Below are 23,489 nucleotides of genomic sequence, written 5' to 3' on the forward strand. Positions count from 1 at the left end.
ATTTCTGTCCTCCAGCCATTCCGGGTCTTTTGGAAAGACATCCAATCTTTCTATACTTGTATCTCCTAAATTCTATGACAAATATAAAAAAAAATATACTACTTCTTAATCATGAGACCTTACAGACCATCTGGAAATTAGGACAGAAAAATGCAAAATAAGAGTTAGGTGTTGTTCCTTTATGTTGCCTTCTTAGCCTAGAGAGCCAAGTATTTTTTTCCCTCTCCTTGCTGTTTACATACCTAATTAGGCGTCGAAAGATGGTAAGGTATGTGTCACAGTACAGAGAATGATAGGAGAGGTTAGCACTGAAGCTTCTTGATCACAGTAAAATGGTTTGCCTGACCTGCTTGAGCATGAGATGCTCTAAAACTAATTTGAATCTCACTGAGTAACTTCTGTTAATGCTGGCAATGGGAGGAACCCACATGTATTTTCTTTTGCTGTGCTCTGCTGACTAGAGAACATTTGGGTTAAATGCATTGTTGGCATCTAAAGCCCACATTTCTGTATTACAAGAGAAAAATAGAGTACATGAGTACGCAGAGGGTAAGTTATAAAAGCTTGGAGTTGGTTACTGTTGCTAAGGAAACTACTTCCCTGGTAATCACACGTTCATCACATCTGTCTCTCCTGCTTTTCCTGGCTCTAAGAAAATCTTGTAACTTGATGTTAAAAGACAGGAGGGAAAAGCAAGCTTCTCTTTCAAAGTAAAATGTAAAGACAGCACAGTCTTTACATAAACAAGGTTGAACAAGCAGCAAAATAAGCTGGTATTTAGGAAGTTCAACCTTTTTGTTTCTGACTTGTGTGAGGACACCTAGAAGTTGCAACATATGTCAATATGATGGATACAGCTACAGTTGACATTCTGTTAACATGTTACAATCATCTGTTTGCACTTTAGAAACATTGTAAGAAACATGCACATTTAAGAATATCCTAAAATCAAAATTCACTGCTTTAATATAGAACATAGTGAAAGTAGGACGTGAGATTCTCGAGATCTCTGAAGCTACCAGAACTGGGGAGGCTTCATGAACATAGAGTCCCAAACATATGGAGGCCCATTGCGCGCAGTATGTTCTGAAGTAATAATGCTTTGGGGTCAAGCATCATGAGGCTTATAATGATATTTAACACATCTGGGAATGCTATGAAGGGAGGGATTTATTTTTTTTTAATCAAATCCCTGTGCCAGTGCTTCTCTGATAGCATAAAACTCTGAAGTGTGACCTGACTTCAGCACTGATAAAGTGCAAGAAGACTTAGATTAAATTATAGCAACCAGGAGATGCCAAATTAAATTAACCTCAAACATGGAAAAACACAGCAAGAGTAATGCCTAAAATCAGAATCTGAGTCATGATACAGGCCAAGCGTACTTTACGTTACTACGTTTGGGAAGACTTGATGTTTTGAAATCAGCGCAGACATTCTCACCTTGCTCCATTCTTCTTCCTGCTCTATATTAGTCTTCCTCAACCTGCAATAGTCACTTATCACGACTGCAGAGCATTCCTACTCATTTAAGAGTTGAGCACATTAAAATAATGCTAATTCCTTTTTTTTTCTATTTATTTTGTTTTCCCTTCTGTGAAAGCTCTTAACAGCTTGCAGTAGAATACGATGTATTGAAAGCTTTTCACCAGCAACAATTAATGATTTATCCTTTTCTGCTGTTCACAAAATGTCCATGAGTAGAATACAAATTTCTTCCTTTTAATTATTCTGAATAACAAGTGTTTTCTACAGATAAAGAATGGAATGTAGATTTTTGTAGGCATTTTATTGAAAGTACTTTCATATTCAAACAAGAAATGATACTTATTTGTTTTAATTGGAGGTCACCCAACCATGTTCCTCTTTTCCAAATCACATCTTGTAAATCAGGTTGCTAATAGGGATACTTGCATTTCTAGAAAAAAAAAAAAAAAATTAAAACTTTCCATTCCAAAAGGTGCCTTGCTGTCCTTTCCGTGGTATGTGTGAGAAAGCAGCAAAATATGTTTGCATTCTCCTGTCAGCAAACAGGAACTGATTTTTCTTTTGAATGTGCCTCCATGTTGAATCACATCCTTCTGACAAAAGTATTACAATTTCTTTAAACATGCATTCTGCCCAAAATCAAAGTAAAAATAGACTTTCCTATGAAAAGATAATTCCTCAAATATACCTGTGTTTTAGGGACAAGTCTTCAAATGTACTTTATGGATCATCCTTGTAAACAGCAATTTCTGCAAAGTTGTTTTTTTTTTTTTTAGTTTTGAGAAACCAGACTCTGTGCAAACAGTCCACTTTTCTTCTTGTGATCACATTAAAGATATTTACCTGATCTGAAGACTTTTACTCTTTGAAGAGATGCATGAGATTCCTTATACATGGAATTATAGAAATTTTGATTGGAATCAGTAATGTCTTTCAAATTGACTTATTCTTTAAAGTATAATTAGGAAGCACTATGTATCTGATTATAGTAACTATTAAGAACTGTCTTTCAAGAATCTTACATTTATTAAGCAGAAGATATATTTTATTTTGCAATGGTTAATAGTATATCTACTAATTCTGCTATCAGACCTGTGCCAGACTGAAGGAGGAGACAAAGACAAATACTATCACTCAAGACAGATTTGACTCAAGTACCAGATCATCACTGACTACTAGTTAATTCTGTCCCCAGGCAAATCTAATTCTGTGGTCTTAATGTGATGATAGACTGACAGATTTTGCAGCAGCCACAAAATATAGGAAATGTATGAACTGGCAGGAATAGGCATTTATGTTTATTGCTTCTGCTTTATTAAATATGCCAAAGAAAAGTCATGCATTGTATTCCATACATTTTAATTTATTCTTTAACAGGAGTAGAGTGTGTGATGTTGCACAAGAATCAGTATAAGATATTGTTTTCACAGGTTCAAGACGCATTTAGATGTCGACTGAGAAATTGCCAGGATCCAATCAATGCAGATTCTTCAAGTTCTTTTCCTAATGGACATGCTCAAATCATGGTTAGCTTTTATTTCTTCTTTGACTATTAATTTAGTGTTCCTATGCAAAAGAAAAAAATGGTGCTGTACGTGGCAAGCACATACAATACAATGCACAGTATGTACAGCTTAAATATTAACACCATTTTTAAGCATAAGTCTGTTTAGGTCATTATCTGCTTGCTTTAATCTCTTAGCAAGTTTTAAATTAGTGATGTGATCATTTAGTGGAGGACAGAGAATTCCACCACTGTTCTTTATGACAAAAAGTTGTTACATAAGAAAATGAGAAAGTAATCTAAATATATCATGACTTTTTCTAATATTGATGCAAAGAGAACTGATGGATTTCAGAGTTTTCCCTTCATTAGGCCTGGAAAAACGTTCCCCTCAAACTAAGTCAGACAAGGAGAAAGTGGTAGAAATTCCAGAGGCACAATCTATTTAGTGGCTTAAATCAAGGAGATGATAATGAATGGCTCAGTATGCCAATTTGGATTTACTAATATTGTTAAGTAGTATACCAAGACAACACATTGGTTCCTTCAATTTCAGTGACAGCTTTTCATTGACTATAATGGGGTCAGGATCAGGCCCTAAAAAATGCAAGTGTCAGCAGGAAGATGCCCTTCCAAAATGACGACACAAAAAGAACCCAGTGTTTGGACTTCGCAAGGAGGAAAGAGATCAGTTTTATTAAACATTTTTCATGTAATAAACATATTGTGGAAATAAAAACATCGTTAAGAATTACTTGAATTCTATAATATGATAAACAGCTTTATTTCACTGGGAAAAGTGTGCTTGGATTTTCAACTGTTAAAAATAATTCTTAGCTCTTATAATTAATTTTTTGCCCAATAAAATAAATAATAGTTGTTTTCAGAGAGTACAAGGTTTATGTGATTACACTAGTAGCAAGGGTGGACAGAATGTTGCATAATAAATAACCACTTCATAACAAATTAATCAAGTTCCAGACAGGGTGGACTACTTGGATTGCACTTATTCACAGTAATTTGTATTGCAGACTATTTTCCATACTTCTTTTTATAAAATCACTATGAAAAGCTTCCTGAAAGATGATCCTTCAATGAGATATAGAAGTTACTTTTCCATATACATAAAAATGTATACACTGTATCATTTTATTAAAATTATATACTCTATTTCCACCTATTTTATTTTATTTTTTCTGGTCAGGCAGCATACTTTGAAAACCACCCACTTATACTTTAGGAAACTTTGTAAAGCTCTGCTGTTGTAAAACAATACACTTCACCTTCCCAGCAACAAGAAACCACTTTTAAGAGACTATGACTCTGTAAGTAGGACATTTTGGAAGTGCTAGTTGACAAAAAGATATTGTGGTTTTCAGTTAATAATGGTTGACCTGTTCATTGTTTCTTGTTACAGACCGATTTTGAAAAGGACGTGGACATTGCTTGTCGGTCAGGTAAGAACATCAAGAGAGCATTTAGCCAGCACAAAGAAGTCTTGTACTAGCTCCTTGTGAAGTGAAAACTAGAAAAATGTCAGGGCTTAAATGTTTACAACACATAAATGTAGAGAAAAGTGATACTACTGTATAAATACGTTTATTTCATTTTCTTACAAAAGCCTTTTAGAGTTCAGCAGCTGGGAAGTAATTATCTATTGAAGGCAAATGGAAAAAAGATCAGTCTTAACACACAAAACTTTCCTTGCTCTGCTACACAAGCTAATGTGAAACCATCATTTTGCTATTAAAAAAGAAATAATGTATATATATATATATATATATACAGTGTATCTTAACAGCTATGTCTATAAAGGATGCATCAATTGGTGTTAGTTTTTAAAAGTAAGTTTTTTTAACACTCTAAGTGAAATCAACAGTAGATTAAGAAACAGGGTATCAGGAAAACTAAATTTGATTCCACTTTACTGGAACAAGTTGGGGTCCTTCAAGACATGTCAGTAGTGTAATCTTTACTTAGTCAGCTATGTCTGTTTCCACATACCTTAAATAACACTTTTTAAACAATTTATTTTCTAACCTTGCTTACAGAAAGTACAGGACAAAATAAATTACCATTTCAACTGTATAGAAATTTTTAAATCTAAGAGATATTCCCAAAGAACAGTTTTTCCTAGGGAGGCAATCCTACCTAGACACCCTCATTTTTGAATGAAGAGAGAAAGAAAGAGAGAGTGACCCTCTCCATAGGGTGAGTCAGGGCAGAGGCTGATCTGCATCACCTGCCTGAAGCACGCTGTCTCCCTTCACTGGCCCTATGAGGAGCCAAGAAGGCTGATCTCATTAAGGTAAAGTTTGAATTTCCAGTCACCCACATTTAAAAACCTGCCAGTTCAGTTTTTTGAAATATAGTAATAGCTCTTCCATATAGATTAGTTTTAATATGCACATGTATTTTGAAGGGACCAGGGTAGTGCATTGCAACTCTATCACATGTTTGTCATCATCCAAAACAAGTGCAAATCCAGCATTGGTCCATGTAGCTCCTACTCCTTACCTTTGCCAACATGGCCTTGCAGTAGGGAGAGCCTTGACAAAAGCATCCTTAACGGGATGGACTTTGAATGCAGTGAGGATCAGGCTTTACTAGATAAACATTTAATCTCTGTTTCTTTTACTAAAAGATTTAAGAACAGATCACTTAAGTGTCTTAACAAGTGTGATTGGAAACAATGGAGCAGCCACACTTAAGTCAGGTATTTGCACTCTGTTGTTTAAAGGCAAATTGTTCTTTTCATAATGGAAACATGAGAGACAGTTTTTTTTTGTGAGGCAAGAGAGTGGGAAGCCTCATGAGCTTCTTGCTACAGAATATGGCACTAAGCTGACAGGTACTGGGGATCTGGATCATTACATCCCTTAGGCTGCCAAAACGGATGTAAATGTAATACCAAAGATACTTCAAGTTATCTTACTGTCTCAGCCCATGAGCTGGATTTTATTGCACAAACTAGCACTGGTACGAATTAAAATATTTTCAACTGGAACAAATAAGTCCTTGCAATTTTTTCCCGATATAGTTACTTTTTTGTCGCTTTTTATTAAAAAAAAAATAATAATTTAACACAGAATAATTTTAAAAGTATTAAAAAGGAAGATTTAGGAGCTCAGAAACACATGTTCATGGTTATAATCTTATGGTAGGTCATTACAATGGATTGACAAAATTATTCTGCCTTACAATCTGTTTGACATTTTGGAGGAGGTTATGCGGAGTTAATAATGGCAGTACAGATGTCATAGTGTTTTGGTTTTATTTTTTTAAAGCTTAATAGGGTTTCACATGGCAGGATTTTGTTTAACCTGTAGGTCACCTAAGATCTATATAAGGCAGTAGGAATAAAGGAAGGAGTGCTTTTAACGTATATAAATGATGGAGGCTTAGTCAGAGATCTGTCAGTTATACTGTGCAGATTAAGAGATGTTGATCTAAAAAAAAAACCCAAAAGACAACAAAACCAAACCTTCCCATAACAATGTTTATGGAAAAAAATTATTAAATGAACAGAAAAAGAGTTTAAGAAGATGCACTGGTAAAAGGAGCACTGCTAAATAAAGCCACAAGAAAAAGTAGGGTTAGGCAGACATGGTGTCATGTCGTAATAATTTTGTTCTCTGACCCACAGTTCTGCATAAAGACATTGGACCTTGCAGAGCAGCAACTATAACAGGAACACTTTCTAGAATTTCACTAAATGATGAAGAGGAGGAGAAGGGACCAAACCCTGAAGGAATGAGCTATTCTACCTTGCCTGGAAACATTATCTCCAAAGTCATCATCCAGCAACCAACAGGTCTCCATATGCCTATGAGTATGAGTGAACTGGCCAATCAGTGCCTGAAAAAAGACAACAGTGAGTTGCGGAGGACTGTGTATTTATGCACTGATGATAATTTGAGAGGTGCAGATATGGACATAGTCCATCCTCAAGAACGCATGATAGAAAGTGACTATATAGTCATGCCCCGGGGCTCAGTAAATACCCAGCCATCACTGAAAGATGAGAGCAAAATGAATATAGGCATGGATACACTGCCTCATGAAAGGTTGTTGCACTACAAAGTTAATCCAGAGTTCAATATGAATCCTTCTGTAATGGACCAATTTAATATCAATTTAGACCAGCACCTTCCTACCCAAGAACATATGCAGAATTTACCATTTGAGCCCCGCACAGCAGTGAAGAATTTCATTGCCTCTGAGCTAGATGACACTACAGGATTATCAAGAAGTGAAACTGGATCCACAATATCAATGAGCTCCTTAGAGGTCAGTGGTGCATAAACAAATTGCATGCCCTGTTGTTCTAATTATTTGATAAGACAATAAATTGTGTCTTTTGTCTAAGGGGTGAAACTAATGTTTTAATTCAGTATAAATTATTGTTTGGGATCATACACTGCTGTTCCTATTTCTCTTATTATCAGAAGTGTTTATACCTAGAAAACAAGATTAAATTTTCCGAGCCAGTCTGTAGGAAACTCTATAGTCCTGGAGATTTAACATTCCACACGACTGCAAAGGATTTCGTGACCTACCAGGTAAAGTTCACTGGAAAATACTGTGTTGCTATGAGAAGAAAAGCTATTTCTGCAAGATACAAGTGATAATCACTTACCCTACCTGCAAGCACATGCAGTTGAAAATATTTACCATTTTATTGCTGACAATCATATCTCTCTCAGATATGATAGGTCTGAGTCTGCTCTCACTCATGTAAATCTTGGATTTTTCCAGCCAATAGTTTACCATTTACTGATTAAATATTGTTTGCATGTGTGTGCAGGCATTGGTACAACTGATGTGTGCAATAGGTGCAAGTGGACATCATATCCTAGATTCCAGTCAGATTGTAAAAGTGAACTGAAAAACCTTTGAAAGGGATTCAGTTCATTACTACAATCTCTCTGTAGGATTTGAACACTATAAAATTGAAAACAATTTATATTGTTTCTTCAGACCTAAGTATCAAACGCTGCCATTCCTGTTCAGCTTTTACTTATGCAAAACCACTAATGAGGTGGAATTAATTTCATATTTAAACCCCCTTAAGAATTAGAAATACATTTCACCAGCATTTGGTGGGAAAGAAAAAGACAAATGAGAAAAACATGGAACATACTCATCCCTGAAAGAACTTACAGATGCAAAAAAAGTCTACTGTATATGCAAACTTACTGCCATTAACTTTTACTCAACAATATTTGGACCCGTCTGTGTAGAGAAACAGAGACTATACCTGACTTTTCAATTGTCAGAGAGAGAACTGTAGCAAATGCTTCATAAATAGGGGATATTTATGTATATTTCTTTTTAAATGGAGTTGAAGTTTTGTGTGTGGATTGACTGAAGAGTTTGGGCAGAAGATCAAACTTAGTTTATTTTCAAGAGATGCCTTTACCAGCTTTGAATGTGAAATATTCTCCATGCTGTTTATATTGTGTGTGTACTACCATAAGTTTCTACAAGACATAATTTAACAAAAAAAAAAAAAATTGAAAAATGAAGTATGAGGCTTTGCAAGTAGTCAAATAGTATCTACTTTTTGTTTATTGCTAAAGTGAATATGTAAAATCTTGGGGCAAATTTTCAGTTATTTCTAAAAGATAGTGCAAGTGCTTGCTCATTTAGCGCTCAGACAGACGGACTCTTTCAAAGCAAGTTTGCATTGTTAAAGAAGTTACTTCCTTCAGCTCAGGTATATTAGTTAATAGATATCATGTGGTGCAAAGGAGTGCTTCTCCAATTTAATGCAACCCCAGAAGGAGGATAGCTAAGATCACCTTCCTGTAGTATCTTCTCCTACCTATCTACCGTACTGTCTTTCAATTAATTTTTTGTCAGATATAGGGGCTCAAATCCAGTCCAGTTAAGATTGGACATATGGGCGAGGTATCTAGGGAAGATTCATAATTCCTTGACAAGATAAATGTGCCACTATATCATCCACTCCACCTAAGGTCTGAATTACTCCTGGTGATGCCTCTCTCTTCCGATTGGTGATAAAGGCCATCTAGGAGACCTAAAAAAATAAGACCGTAGTTAATTTGTAAAATCTGGGACAATAATCACTTCATCCTACACAGAATTTCAATTCCTGAGGCCATCAGAAAACATGGCTGAAAATCTCTGAGCATAGTGCACTGCTCCTTATTCTTTTTTTTGGCTGCATTTGTCTCATATTTTAAACTTGCCTCTGAGATGGGATTTAGACACCAAATTTGAATCATTGTTCTGTATGTAATTTTTATTCTCAGATGGGACCACTAAGTATGAAGTAGAATATGTAGTAAAATATAATAAAATATGCTAGCAAATATTTAGCCTCTTCTACCTTAGTAAAAATATTAGGTTTAGAAAGCTGCATTTTGGTCCAGAAAGCTGTAAATAGTTATGTTATTAAACCTTATTGAACCTAGCATAATTCCAAAGTATTAGGAAAAAAACAGATATTAGGCAGATCAGAAATGAAAGGAACTGCTTTGTCTTTTGTGTCTGCTTTTGTGGTTCTCAACACTACTTGATTATATAACATTACTTCATCTTTTGATAAGGGTGCACTTCAATGAATTGAAGATAGGAACATGAAAAAAAAATGTACATAGAAGAAAATCAATGTCTCAAGCAGATTCAGATGAACAGATCCGGCCAGATAAAAGCTGTGATTGTATTTTACATATGTGCAGTGCGTAAAAAGCAAGGCTTGAGGTAAAGCCCCCAAATGTAGTTGGCTAAAACTGACCAGCTGGATTAAATTTACTGCTGCCATAAACAAAACAAAGAAGGGAGGGCAAGTTTTTTTTTATGTCCAGTACAATATAACTTTAAAAGATTTCAAGACCTTTCAAAAGACAAGGCTTTATCAGCCACTACGGAAAAGCAAACACTGCAGCAGGAAATTCAGATCATTCTCCCCATGTTTTTGCAGACAGAGCATGACAGGACAAAATAAAGGAGATTATGTTGAACGGTAGGAATCCTCTCACTCATTCTGCTCATACTGCTGTCCCAACTGAAATCCAAAATAAAAGTTCATGGATTTCTGCTCTATAGGGACAGTTCCCCTTTCATTTTCCTGAAGAAACAGAGGTGTCCCAAGATAGCTGGTGGAGGCCTCCTTTTGTGTCTTCTGCATAATACAGGGAGTTGGGTTCTTCCACTGTGTTCCACTTTATTTTTCCAGGTGCTTTCTCTGGAATTAGCGTAATACTATTATTTTTATCATATAACTACACATTAATTGTCAACTACCATGTGAGTAAAATGCACTTAGGTAGTTGTGACCTCTGTTAACACAATTCTTCCTTTTTCTTTTAATTTAATTTAAGGTCAGTAACTATTAAGAACATAATAATGGGAATAGTTTATATAGCAGTTAGATAATTTATCATCTTATCAGAACACCTTAAGATGTTGTGTGACTCATTTTCAGACAAGATCTGACCCAGCTTCTGATTTCAAAAGTGCAATTATGATGTCACAAATACCTCAAGCCACAAAAATGCTGCAGGCATAACTGTTTGCAACTGGACACCCAGTAAAATACAACATATTGACATATATACTATAGTTCTTATATGCCCACTCGCTTTGTGGTGGATGGTAGTCTTTGTGACCATAAAACCAAACCAGCAGAATTAGAGGACCCTTCAAAAAATATAAAGCTTATTTTTTTTCACATCTTAAAATAACATTATTTCTTTAAAATTTCATTTCCATCTTACTAGTGAAATACAAGAGTACTGTGTTTGAAGGAACCAGTTTACAGACCTATGTGCACTATCATTCAAAGAATCATGTTTGAAAAAAATAGCTTTTGAGTAATATCTTTACCTTTCTACATACATTAAATTGATTATTTTCTGTATTTTGCACATTCAAAGAAATAATCAGCCCTTAGAACATTGTGTCTATTCAAATAATTAAAAAGTGTATATAGTAATAAAAACATAGCCAAGAAAACAAAGCTGTGTAAAGTGAAAGCTAAATTATTTTTATGTTTTCTTTTTATGTTCTCTTTTATTTAAACTTTGTATTCATTATGATCACTGAAGATGGATGCTTTGGAATAGAACTATAGTATCAGTACAAGAATATACGTCCTGACTTTTAACTCTGCAGGGAGTTCTTTCACCCCTACCATTAGATATCTAAATGTAGGCATTCCCCTTCTGATATGCAAAAAGAGCTTTACGTATTTGAATCCCCTTTAGGGTCAATGATACGCACTTTAAGACCACTTTTAGACATCTACTCCAGGACAAAGAAAATCACATGCCCTCAGTGCAGATGTTTCTTTTTAGGTGTGATAAAGGAAGCCAGAATGATTAGTTTAGATATAAACATCAAAAATTATGATGTCCTAAATTTAGTCAGTTGTATCCTACAGTGTGTCACAAACTTTCTTCTCAAACTTTCTCCTAGTTTTTATATCTGCATATTTTTCTCTCAAGAAAATACTTCATTGGGAACAATCAAATGCTTTATTACCTATGAAGTGTATATTACATACACACTTTCAAAAGACAGTCTGAGAATGCCATAATATTTACATGCAAGTATTGCCCACATAAGTGTAAACTTAAGGATCTGCAAATTCCAAATGTGCAAATCAGTGGGGTTTTATGTTATTTGGTATGTACCCAAGAGAACTCCTGCAATTATAGGCAAAGGCAGACATATTAGTACATCATGGAGTTTCTTAGGAGGAGTAATTGAACATCTGGCTAATCTCCTATACATCCCTTATATGCTTGGATTAAAACTGGCTTTGCTACCTTGGCATCAAAGTGGAGTGTGCTTCTTCAGTTCGAAGTGTTTCAATTTTAATGAAGAAAGCACTCCCTGTACACTCTTCTGGAACAGTTTTTATTTTGGAAGTGCACACTCAGAGTGGTGTGCTCATGAAAATGAAATTACTTTGAAGTGAAGTAGTGCATTCCCAGCCACTGAGATGCAGAGAAAGGTTAGAAGGTTTAAATATAGGGGAAGAAGGTGTAACAGATAGACTGCCAGGATAAGTAATTAACTTCTTTTTCTTGTGTAAAGAAAAAATACAAGAGGAAGTAGACACCTGCTGCCTGAGTATGTGAGGAGACTTGCATCATTACCCTTGCAGAAGAAGAATGAAGGGTTCCTTCACAGGAATTTTGGCTAGTGTAATGTGAGCAGAAATGGAAAAAAACTGAAAGGAGACAAAGACTTTTAGCTGTTTTTAAGACAAAGGCTATGCAAAGGCAGAAAATAAAACTATTTATTAAAGGGAAGAAAGAGCATCTGTTCTGTAAGAACAGGAAGGAAAGCACTTCCCAAATTGTCTGCCATGTAAACAGCTGGAATTTTCTTTCCAGTCTCATATCTTCCTTCTTTATTTTCTTTCTGAGTTTCTGCTATGAGATTTTTATGTGGATGAAGACATAAAGCCCTTAGAATGGAAGCTGATTGTCTGACCCAAATAATCCTTCTGTATTCATTCATCAGAGCACTTAAGACATTCAAAGGCAGTCAGCTCCAGAGGTCTTTGGCCATATCACTGGCAGGGGACTTCAGGAAAAAAATACTGCTACAGCCAAGAAGATAAAGGGTCTAAAATTAAACAAATAAAACCCCCAAACAAGAAAATGAAAAAAAAAAAAAAAAGAAAAAAAACACTCCCCCCAAAAATCCACAAAAAAAAAAAAAACAGAGCAAAACAACCAACCAAACAACAAAAAATAAAAAAAAAAAAAAACAAACAAACAGGAAAGGAGAGAATAAATACACAGTCAAAACAGTCAAGCTGGTCAATAAAGTACCAAAGCATCAGGCAGAACAAAAACAAATTGATGTCAAGTCATTTTGATTTACGATATGAGAAGTAAAAAGAGAGAGAAAAAGAGAACAAATATAGAAGATGAGCACCACAGGAATTTCCTCATTGTCATGTTTCCACATTGCATTTATTTTCAGGCATTTGGTATCTCAGATTTCTCTGCCTCCCATTCCTCATTTCATTCTTCAATAAGCTGTGGAGGCAGTTCTTGCCAATTTTGTGACTGTCAGTGAAATGAAATCTAGCCCTATAACAACACTCTCTTTCTTTCACTTGAGTGTGTAGGTTGCAGAGTCCTCTGACTTCAGAAATTGATGCACCTTATTTTCAGGTTACCATACAGGCATGGGGGCAGAATCATGCAGAGTTGAGTCTCGTAACTGAAGATATAAAGAACTAAAATTTTAGTCAGTATTATGAAGGGTAACATATATTTGAGACTTTATATTATAAGCAGCTAACTTAACTATATATGATCCTTAAGAAACATATTTTCAATTGCTTGTATATTTAAAAAATGCTACGTGTTTCCCCTTCAGAAACACAAAGCAAGTGGGTTCAGCTGATTGACTAAATACATTTGCAGGTTACTGTATAAAGAAAAGGAGCAGCAAAGCAGAATAATTTTAAATGACTTTTAAATTGAGATCTCTGAAATTACATTTGTGCTGTGTGTTGCCGTGCCGAATTCACTAGTATATTTTAGAGAATTAATATTCCCACATTAAAAAGCTATTTCATTTTTTCATGAAAATTTACTTGCTTTATGTCTACCTCATGTTATGAACTAATAGCCATAATAATCTTCTATGGAGAAACTAAGGGATTTTTCAGTTATATACACGCAAAAGACATTTTAAATCAAAACTGTCTATCCACATTCCATTTTTATATCTCTGAGGGCCAAAAAAGATTTTCCCTTAATTTTGTTCTAGGAAAAAGTCCTCCCCAGGCTAAGATCTTGTATGTCAAATCTAATCTCAGACTGAATTGTAAACTGCAGATAATAAGGCTTTGTATTAATGGAAGCATGGTTATAGCCCTCACTATAATCTGGTATCTCTGGTTTCAATTATATGTTGCACAATGCAATATATCTTCAGGAGCATCTCATATAATTAATCAGGTAGTGCTGTAATGCAGACTAGAATAAGGAGAAAACCAGGGATTTGTCATTTTACAGAGATGGAGAGGAATTTTATTAGTCATTTAGTAAAAGCAGCTCTTTCCTGGTGCCAACAGATTAGTGCATGTTGGTGTATGGAAATTATTCTTCAGTATTCTATTTTCGTCCCTCAGCGAGCAGAGTTTAAAGTTGCTCTGGAATGACACAGAGAAGCTATATATGATTAGCACAAAGTAAAATTGGTTTAAAATAAATTGCTACTGCAACCCTCTATTCACAGAATTTCACTTTGGTCCTGTCATGAAGGGCAGGGTTTGGTTTTTTGCCCCATGAAATTGATTTTATCAATTAAGATCAAAGAGCTGTAGAAATCCGAGATGGAAAAAATCCTGTCAGGTCATCTCTTCTATCAATGCAAGTACATTTTCTACAGTATATTTCTCTAATACATACTCAAACTTCAACACTAGAATGAAGGGCTTCAACTTTTCCTTAGAAGATTATGGTATAGTTGCATAAATTTTCTTTATTCCTTTTCAAAAAATTTCTCTGTGAATTACAACTTTTCAGGTTTTTCTCACACCAGCTTTATTTACTGGTTCAGAAACCTTCTCAGGTTTCTGAACAAGTATCTGTGCTTTCCTTTTCCAGAGCCAATATTTAAACAAGCTGTATCACTTTTTTATCCCTTCCTCTTCATCCAGTGCTATTAACTCTTTAAAAGCACTTTCTGCTGTTCTCCTCTTAAATTTTCCCAGTTTACAGGCATGATTTGGCTTCTGTCAGTGTAGAACTGATGCTGGAGTTGTTTAGAAGGGGCTCCCTGTTGCTGAACAGTTGCATTTGTCTTCAGCTTTTTAGGTAGTCCCTGTATTTGTTACCCTTGCAGGTCTCCAGCATTTAGGGCCCTTCAGATTGAAGAACAGATGACTGAGTAGTGAATAGGGAACAGTTATTCATATTTCCTATAATATAAAAACCAGAGGCATCAAATGAAATGACTAAGGAATAAAAAAAGATGTAATTTCCTTTGTCATGTTATACATATTTAAATTATGGAATTCACTACCACAACATATTTTGTGTGTCATAATTAGGAATAACTATAAAACATGATTAGACTAATAGAATGCCGTAAAAAAGTTATATTAAACTCAATAGAGTAAGTTCCTCCCAAGGAAATTCCTAAAGTTCTTAAGGATTAGGGAGGGTATTGTAGCAAAATGTCTCTCTATACTTGTCCTCATTCCTGAAACACCACTGCAGAACCTGGACAAATAAAAAAGAAGATATGAGGCATACTATAGATATTATGCTTTACAGATATTTTTTTATTTATATTCTACTAATGTTAATACTAAAGCGGACCCCAAACTGATCTTTGAAAAAACCACCGGCTTCTGGTCAATTTTTTATGTTGGCTAAAATAATTCTCAGGTTTGCAAGTGGAAAAAAGGAACAGTTTCTTGAAAAGAAACATACTGATGCAACCAGTTCAGCAGCTCATTTGATGCAAGAGATTCCCCCCCACACCTTTACTCCATTCAGCTGATACCTTTTCTTAATTTAAATTGTGGAATGAGCCAGATGGTTGATTTCTGAAATCATTTAGGTATGTGTGGAAAACCCCATTTTTCTCAGACAAAAGAGACATAACAAATAAGCTTCGTATAAGAAAATAATTTCTTATGCAATCACAATTAAAGTAATGATTTGCATAGTTTACGCATATCATACAGAAACTAGGGGAAGAATTGAGTAAAATGACAATTTTCAATTTGGACTGAAGGAAAACTATTCCAACCTTGTAAGATTCCCAGCTACTTAATGCTTCTGAATATGTTCCCTCTCTCAAAAAAAAAAAACAACAAAAAAAAAAAACCCAAAACAAAACAACAAACAAAAAAAAAACCAAACCCACCACTGCAGTTATTTCAAGGCCAGGAGTAGCAGCCATGTGGTAGCCAGGAGGACCTGATCATATACGTCATGGTGTCAGCAACAATACTGCAAATAACTTTCACTGGTGCGGGATCACCTTCATAACCAGCATCCTTTGTTTTACAGGAACTCACAGAACTTGGCTTGCTACTGTTCGGACCTGTGGCAGTTACATACTTTTCATGTCTTAGGAGAATAGGCTCTGATAGCACTTAAACTGCAATTCACTGTATGCAGCCATGGAAAAAAGTGAAGCACAAGCACAGAACAGATGTTCTTCACTATATAAATTTAAAATAAATGTGATAGATTCTTGTTGAGCCTTAGAGAAATCCTCACTGAGATAAACCTGTGGTATGACCTGCTCAGTCGTAACTGGTGTGACCTAACAGCAAAATTGCAATAGTTGCCTCTTTCTGACAATAGCACAGTTAAATATGTTGTAGTCTGTTAAATATGTCCTTTTACAGTGCTAGAGATGTCTGGTGCAAAACCTAATAATCCAACTATGCCAGGAATTTTTCACTATGGTCAAGGAGATCTAAGGCAAAATACAAATGTTCCAGTTTTATAAATCACAGTATCCAGCAAACTACACATTTCTCTTAAATCTTCCATGTTTTCACTTAGAGTTCTCAGTCAGAGAGTTCAATGGTATGAGGATTATTACTAAACTGTAGCTTAGATTTTACAAGCATTTTTCAAAGCTACCCCTGTAAACTTCACCTCATTATCTGCTGTGCATTTCTTTTGAAACTACTGAGCCTTTACAGTGGTAGATGTGCTCTAATTACACATTAAAAATAGATCCTTCATCATTACAAATATATACATTTCTTCGGGTGCTGATTTACTGATGGATGATGAAGGCAGATGTCAAAGGTACACTAGTACCGTGGCTCTTTTACTATGAATAAGAAGTAAGAGCTTAGCTGGTTTGAGAATCCGGGCTTTCGAGAATCTGGCCCTCATATTTTTCTTACCCCGAAGACCTTTGTCGTTTTTGTGCTTTCATTACTTTTGAAAATTTTTTTTTTAAATAATCTCTTTAAAGTGTGCTAGGTTAAATCAAGCCTTGCTGATTAAATATTACTTCTCAAAAGCTTGGTGGTGGTGGTTGTGTTAATTGTATTATAGACTGTGCTTTTATACTGCCTCCCAGCTCTTTAGGCATCAGAGTCTGTCAACAGTGCTACAGTGATATTCTTCATATTATTGTGGATTGGAGAATCAAAATTTTAGTACAAAACCAGACAACCTATGACAAAGTGGTATTATCAAGGGCTCAGAGACCATCCATTTTCTGCAACTGAAAAACTTGTAAAATTATTCTTTGAATTGCAAGGAAAAAAATACAGCTTACTAAAACCTCCATATTTGTTAAGCCAAACAAAATCAGTCTAACGCAGTCAGTAACATTACTCTTCATGACTTAATGGGTTTGACTTGTATCTTACTGCAGAAATTAGGTGCAATTTTTTGAAAAGGTTCCTTCACCATGGATTAAAGTCGTCGTATCCTACCACAAAAATTAGGGTTAGACTGTAGCAGCGAGCCTTTTTCTTTTTTAGGGTACTTTTCCTTTCCTTTAACAATCCTTCCTGAAGTGGAATGTATCTTTTCTTTCCATTTGCATGTTCTTTGCACTCCTCTCAGCTCTTCCAACTTAGCTGCTTCTTTCTACATCTTTTTAGTCTATTGCAAGCTGTTCAATTTCCAACCTTAGGAGAACAAATATATTTTTATCTGTTCTTTATAATATTTCTGCTTCTTTCTGATATAATTTGACTTTATAATTGGGGTTTTTTAGAATCTGTACAAAAAAAAAAGTGCTAAATTATTTATGATATGTCTAAGCAATCATATTCTGTTGCATTTTATAGAAGTGATTACTTCACTAGTAAATCATTCTTGCTTTATATCAGATGCTTTGAATCAGATTTGTCATAACTGTAAAAATATCATTGCTTTCTCCATCTAGATTGTCATTGCAAACAAACAAGCTGAAGCTATAGAAAGTGTAGATGGCTTTGGCTTGATTTTGCTTTCATTTATTCCATTAAAATCAATGGAGTTGTACCAATGTAAGCCTGATGTAGGAAAGAATCAATTTCTATGTATCTATAAAAATCTACATCGTAGATATGTATAGATAGCTGTGTAAAAAATATAGATATGATGTTAATTTGCAAATACCAAAGAAAGCATAGAAAGAGATATATTTTATAAACCAAGAGGTTCAATTGAATGCAAATAACATGTGTATTATTCATCCCAGTGAAATGCAGTCTGGTTTATTTCAGAAAAAAAGAATATGATAGTGGTCTAATAAACTCTATGCAAAGTCATGCATTAATCTTAAATTATCAAGATAAAATCTACAGCCTCTTATAAAAATACCTAACATATACGTGAAACGAAAACAAGAATGTTATTTAGACTCATTAATATAATTTGGTGAATAGTCCCCTTGTTAATACAACCTCTTTTTTTCTTTCTTTTTTTATTGCTTAATAGAGAAGAAAATCACGTTATTCGGACCTTGACTTTGAAGTAAGTTTTACTGAATTATTCCTGACTATTAAAGGTATTTCCCTAAAAGTAAACATGAAATCTTCAGCGTAGTAGATGGCATAGGGTTGTTCAATTGGTACCGTACAGAACATGATGAACAATTCATTAAAACTACTTTGGTGCAACTTGTTTATAAAATATTCTGAGATCAACCTGTCATATTGCAATATTAACCATCATGGTTTCAGTTCTTAAATTTTCTGCCTCTTCATTTTCATCTGGGTTGGTTGTTTTTTTTTGTTTGTTTTTTTTGTTGGTTTTGGTTTTATTTCAGTTTGTTTTTTGCTGGCTATCTATCTATTGAAGTGTGACACTTCTGTAGGACAGGCCATGTTGCAGAAGGTGGCTTTGTTCAAGAGATTCTCAATCATGTGTTCTATCTCTTTTTCCGCAATACTTATTTACTGGCATATGAGATCCAAATACAAATAGTGATTATGAAGGTGACAAATTCTGAACTATGAAGTGCTGCCTTCGTTTGAGTTTATAGATCACATGCTATATAAAAAAATCAAGCTCAAGTAAGATTCTTTAGGTCGGACATGTACAATTTCAGACACAAGCCTTGCTGAGTGAGAAAGTTTTATTGTGTTAGTTAATGACCATTTTGTTCTATCTCAGTAAGTATGATTAAATCTCTTAGAGTTTTTTTTTTATTTGAGGTTTTTCCTCTCTACTCTCTACCAGAAGAATACATGAATTAGTTTTCAAGGGGATGTTAATCATTTGGGGGTTTTGCACAGGTTGTCTGTTCATATGTATTAATAGTTTGATATAAATTATGGGTGACTCCAGAGAAGCTGATCATAGTTGCATGGAACCTGTAGATCTCGGGCTAAACTTTAATATCCAATGATCAGTGGGTATCAACCATAACTTTAAAAATTACCCTGTCTGCATGTACAAAGGCACATTTTGTTATTATTATTTGGGCTGTAAGCACAATAAATGTAATTTCAGATTTTACATTCTAGTCCATATAAGAGAAAGAGGCAGAATTACCAAAATTCAGTCATAGCAGTGGTAATAGAAGCCTTGCAATGAGAGGAGGGTTTGCTTTGGTGACCTGCTTTTGCTGACCAATACTGAAATGCTGACCATCCATGTCTGATCGTGGCTTCTTGGTAGTTTAATATCACATCTGAAACCCTTATGTAGTTTTCCCTGAGAGACTATAGCTACTTTAAGCCAACATGCAACATCTCAAATAATACACAGAAAGTTTAAGGAAAATAAAATTGAAAGCTTATTCTAAATATGCTTTAGGATAAATGCATAGAAATGAAGAACATGAATCAAAAGCAAAAATCTGAGATGAAAGCAATTCTAAAATCAAACTAAGCAATGTGAACAGAAGTTTTATAATTATAGTGATATAAAGAATTATGGATTTTACTGTTCTTTATTGAAAGGTAGGAATATCATGCCATTGACTATGAGAACATTCTCTGTGGCAACAGATACTAAAACATTCTTCCTCTCACTCAGGAAAGCGTAATCCAACATGAAATAAACACTAACAAAGCGGTGCACATTCTGTTCTTTCTTGCCTTGCTTGCACTGTTGTTGCTCCATGGCCTAATATTTTCAGAAGTATGATTATAATGCAGGAAAATGCATTTGTTTGTAAAAAGGGAAGGATGGGGCCATTGGGAGTGACTGCTGGGGAACTGAGAGTGGCAATGATATTGCGCCAGTTGCTGCTGTGTTTTAGAAGTACTGATTTGGACTAAACCTATCTCACCTCCGTGTTTTATGGGTCCTCTGATTAAGCCTGCAGGCTTTCCTGTGTTCTCACACACAGCATGGCTGTCTCTCTGAGGTAAAGTAAAAAAAAAAAGCTACAAATTGTTCAAATAGCCACATCCTGAGGAAGGGAATTGAGATAGTGTTGTGTGGCCAAAATGCTGCTATACTGATACTTCCGAGGAGCTTGACTGCAAAACAGAACGGAACCTGGAGGTGAGGTCAAGCTAGAGTGATCTGCCATACTACTTAAATGTTTTAATGCTTTCTCTGCTTTGTCTCTGATCAGTGCCAGCTGGCACTCTTTGAGATAACATCCTTCCACAATTCTGAGGACAACATATGCTGTGGATGTGGTTCTGAAGATAACGAATGCTAAGTATAAGTATGGAAAAGACTGTGTCAAGCTTGGCTCCCTGCTTCCTTTTTCCTTTTAACACTCAGCAGTCTCTACAGCCTCAACCTCTCACACGTCTTTCTACATCCATACAAGACAAACCCTCAGGCTACACCAATCTTACTAAGTTAGACATTTGGAGAAATAGTGCTGGCTGCCAAAATGCCAGGTTTTATATGGATGAAATCTTAAAATGATCTTCACCATCTTTATTCTGGACCACCCTTGTCTCTCCAAACAGTTCCTGTAATGTCCTTAGGAAACCAGTGCAACCTACGTACTGTTCAAACTAGGCAATTTGCTTGTAAGCTTCTTATTTTAGAGACTAAGAGAATTTAGTGGCATTCACAGAGAACATTCTATGCTAGATGGAGCCGGAGAATAGCCTTGAACGTGTTTGACTTACTACTGCAGAGTCACAGTTTCATAGTTAAAATAAAAAAAAAAAGAAAAAAAAAAGTAAATACTGTGCTAGTGGGCTGTAGTACAACACTCAACATAGACAATTTGAGGTAAAAACTAAGAAATAAAAAAAAGCCATTTTTTCCTGAGGGCCACAGATGAAACTCAAAGCCAGCTGCTATATAGTATGAACAGAGGCAGACTACAACTGTGCAACTTACCCAAGACCATAAAATACTCTTTTTCTCTGTTATCTGCAATGTATGTAGAAATACAGATGCACTTCTAAGGCCCTTTGCAATGGGCTATAAATAATAGAAGTCGTCTAACTGTGCTGGGTAGAGGGTAGAAAACCTACGTCTCCAGTCAAACAAATAGGGAGAGAAAAAGATGATATCAAAACTGGCCAGCAAAACACTAATATAGTTGAACTTCAAAGTTTGCTAAATTGAACAGTCAACATGTAACTGCTTTACAGCTATTTTCTTGCTATTATCAAGGATTAGTTTAGACTTATACATGCAGTTCAATATCAAAAACTTGACCAGGATGGGGCAGTCTGGGTTTTTTGGATACTTGCTTCTTCTGCCTGTTGTAACCCCAGAGAAGTGCCCTCCAACTCCAGCCGTTATTTTGTGTTTTTTCCTAAAACTGGAGAGGTAGCTCTTTCATGAAGTCTTAGCACTAATACTTAGCAGTCAAATCAAATAAAATTCATTCTAATTATTTGAAAAGAAATACAGATGGTGTGGAAAATCCTGGGAGGGCTTTTTAATAGGTGTGTACTGACACTTTAAAAAAAAATGTACAAGAGTTGAACTGTAATATTGGCATGTATTTTGAGGATTCAAGATCATAATTACCATTAAATTCTACAAGATGATCTGAATCCTGGATTTCCCCCACCATGCCCTTTCTATGAGGCATTCGTAGGATCTATTATGGTAGTAACATTTATGCCAAATAATATAGAAAAGTGCTTTATTGCCCTACTCCCCAGGATTCAAGTAATCTGTATCTCTTTTTGTGCTCCACCCATAAGGGAGAGCAAGGATACACAGAACAAGTGTGAATACCAGCATGTCTTATTTTCTTTCCACAGAGCAGTAGACTCTCACCAGCAATAATACTAAATTGATCATTAATGGCCATATCTGCATTCTTTCAGAATTTTATCTGCAATAGGTGTTTATTGTAACAACATTGCGAACTCACATGACAGTTATAAAATCATTCTCTTCCAAACCTGAAGATATCTCTTGAAGATAAAGGTGAAAAAAAATATGCCTTCAGGGAAAAATACTTTCCTGTTCCTAAATTTGGCAACTGATCATACCTATAACATCTTGAAAACACAGCAGGTTTCCATTGTAGGGCTGGGAAGGCATTCCCCCATCTGTTCTTTTCTCTTAGCTGTTTCATACAATATTTGAGAGCATTTTTAGCTGTGACGATACATAAAATCTCCAAGTCAAATTGAAGAAGAATTATTAATATTACTGTTATTCATAAGATTGACCACAAATCTCCATGAGAGTATTTGTGCTTGATCTAGAGTTCAGCTAAAACCCTGTCACAAATAAAAAAAGGATGCTGGGTACAGAGTCATATTTAAGTCCTTCCCTTCTTGATGATAGCCATTCACACACTGAATACTCTTCTGAAAGTGGATGCTCATCACTAAGGCTTAGTCTTTCAAAATACATATCTGATGTTACTTGTGAGTGGATATAGAAACGTGGAGGGGGTGTCGGTTCAGTCTGGCCCCTTTACAGGTATGGGGCACAAGAGTTATAAAACCTGCAGGAAAGACCACAAGATGTGTGTCTGTGGTCTAACTAATTTTGCTGACTCAGGTGCTTCTGTAGGGGATGTGTCATTAATGGACAAATTAATGTCCATTAGGTGCACCTAAAGAAGGTGTGCTTTCAAAGGACAGCCTTAGAAGCATCTTCACATTCTGTTCAGGTTCTGATGCTACAACAATCATCCTAGTATATATTGGTCTAGATCTCTAGCTCTGTATTGATAAAACTTAGGTATTTCTAATATTAGTAAAGCTGTATTTTCCACATAAACCATGTAACAGAGAAAACAGATTAAACCCCTGCAAATACTTTGTGGGTTTTCTCATAACGGAGAAGGAGTTACACAATAGGAATGGGTTGCCCAGGAAGCTGTGAATGCTCCATCCCTGGCAATGTTCAAGGCCAGGTTGGACGGAGCCTTGGGTGACATGGTTTAGTGTGAGGTTGGGTTGGAACTAGATGATCTTGAGGTCCTTTCCAACCTTAACTATTCTATGGTCCTATGATTCTATGATTTTCTAAAAAGGAGATAACATGGTGCTTTCTAATAAGGAATTTAAAAGGAATCTAGAAGAGTTAAAGAAAATTTAAGGTACTGCACCTTCAGTTCAGATTGTTCTTTATAAGCAGTGGGGAGAGGTGGGTGTCAGTGGGTAGGAATTATGGAATGA

At 35.4% G+C, this 23,489-nt stretch overlaps 1 protein-coding gene across 6 annotated transcripts in view; it reads left to right on the forward strand.

Moving 5' to 3' along the window:
• The window catches only part of ADGRB3 (adhesion G protein-coupled receptor B3), a 465,858-nt gene that overhangs the window by 437,500 nt on the left and 4,869 nt on the right, over positions 1-23,489 (forward strand). For 4 of the 6 annotated variants that reach the window (XM_062608135.1, XM_062608134.1, XM_062608137.1 and 1 more), the window contains 5 exons: positions 2,919-3,014; positions 4,410-4,449; positions 6,639-7,282; positions 7,441-7,554; positions 18,409-18,444. In XM_062608135.1, coding sequence (XP_062464119.1) covers positions 2,919-3,014; positions 4,410-4,449; positions 6,639-7,282; positions 7,441-7,554; positions 18,409-18,444 — 930 coding nt within the window. The remainder of the gene's footprint in view (positions 1-2,918; positions 3,015-4,409; positions 4,450-6,638; positions 7,283-7,440; positions 7,555-18,408; positions 18,445-23,489) is intronic. The other 2 variants (XM_062608138.1, XM_062608139.1) reach the window with 2 other exon arrangements.

This window comes from Pezoporus occidentalis, unplaced genomic scaffold, assembly GCF_034315485.1.
Source record: "Pezoporus occidentalis ecotype Australia unplaced genomic scaffold, CSIRO_AGI_Poc_V1 ctg13, whole genome shotgun sequence".
Classification (NCBI taxonomy): domain Eukaryota; kingdom Metazoa; phylum Chordata; class Aves; order Psittaciformes; family Psittacidae; genus Pezoporus; species Pezoporus occidentalis.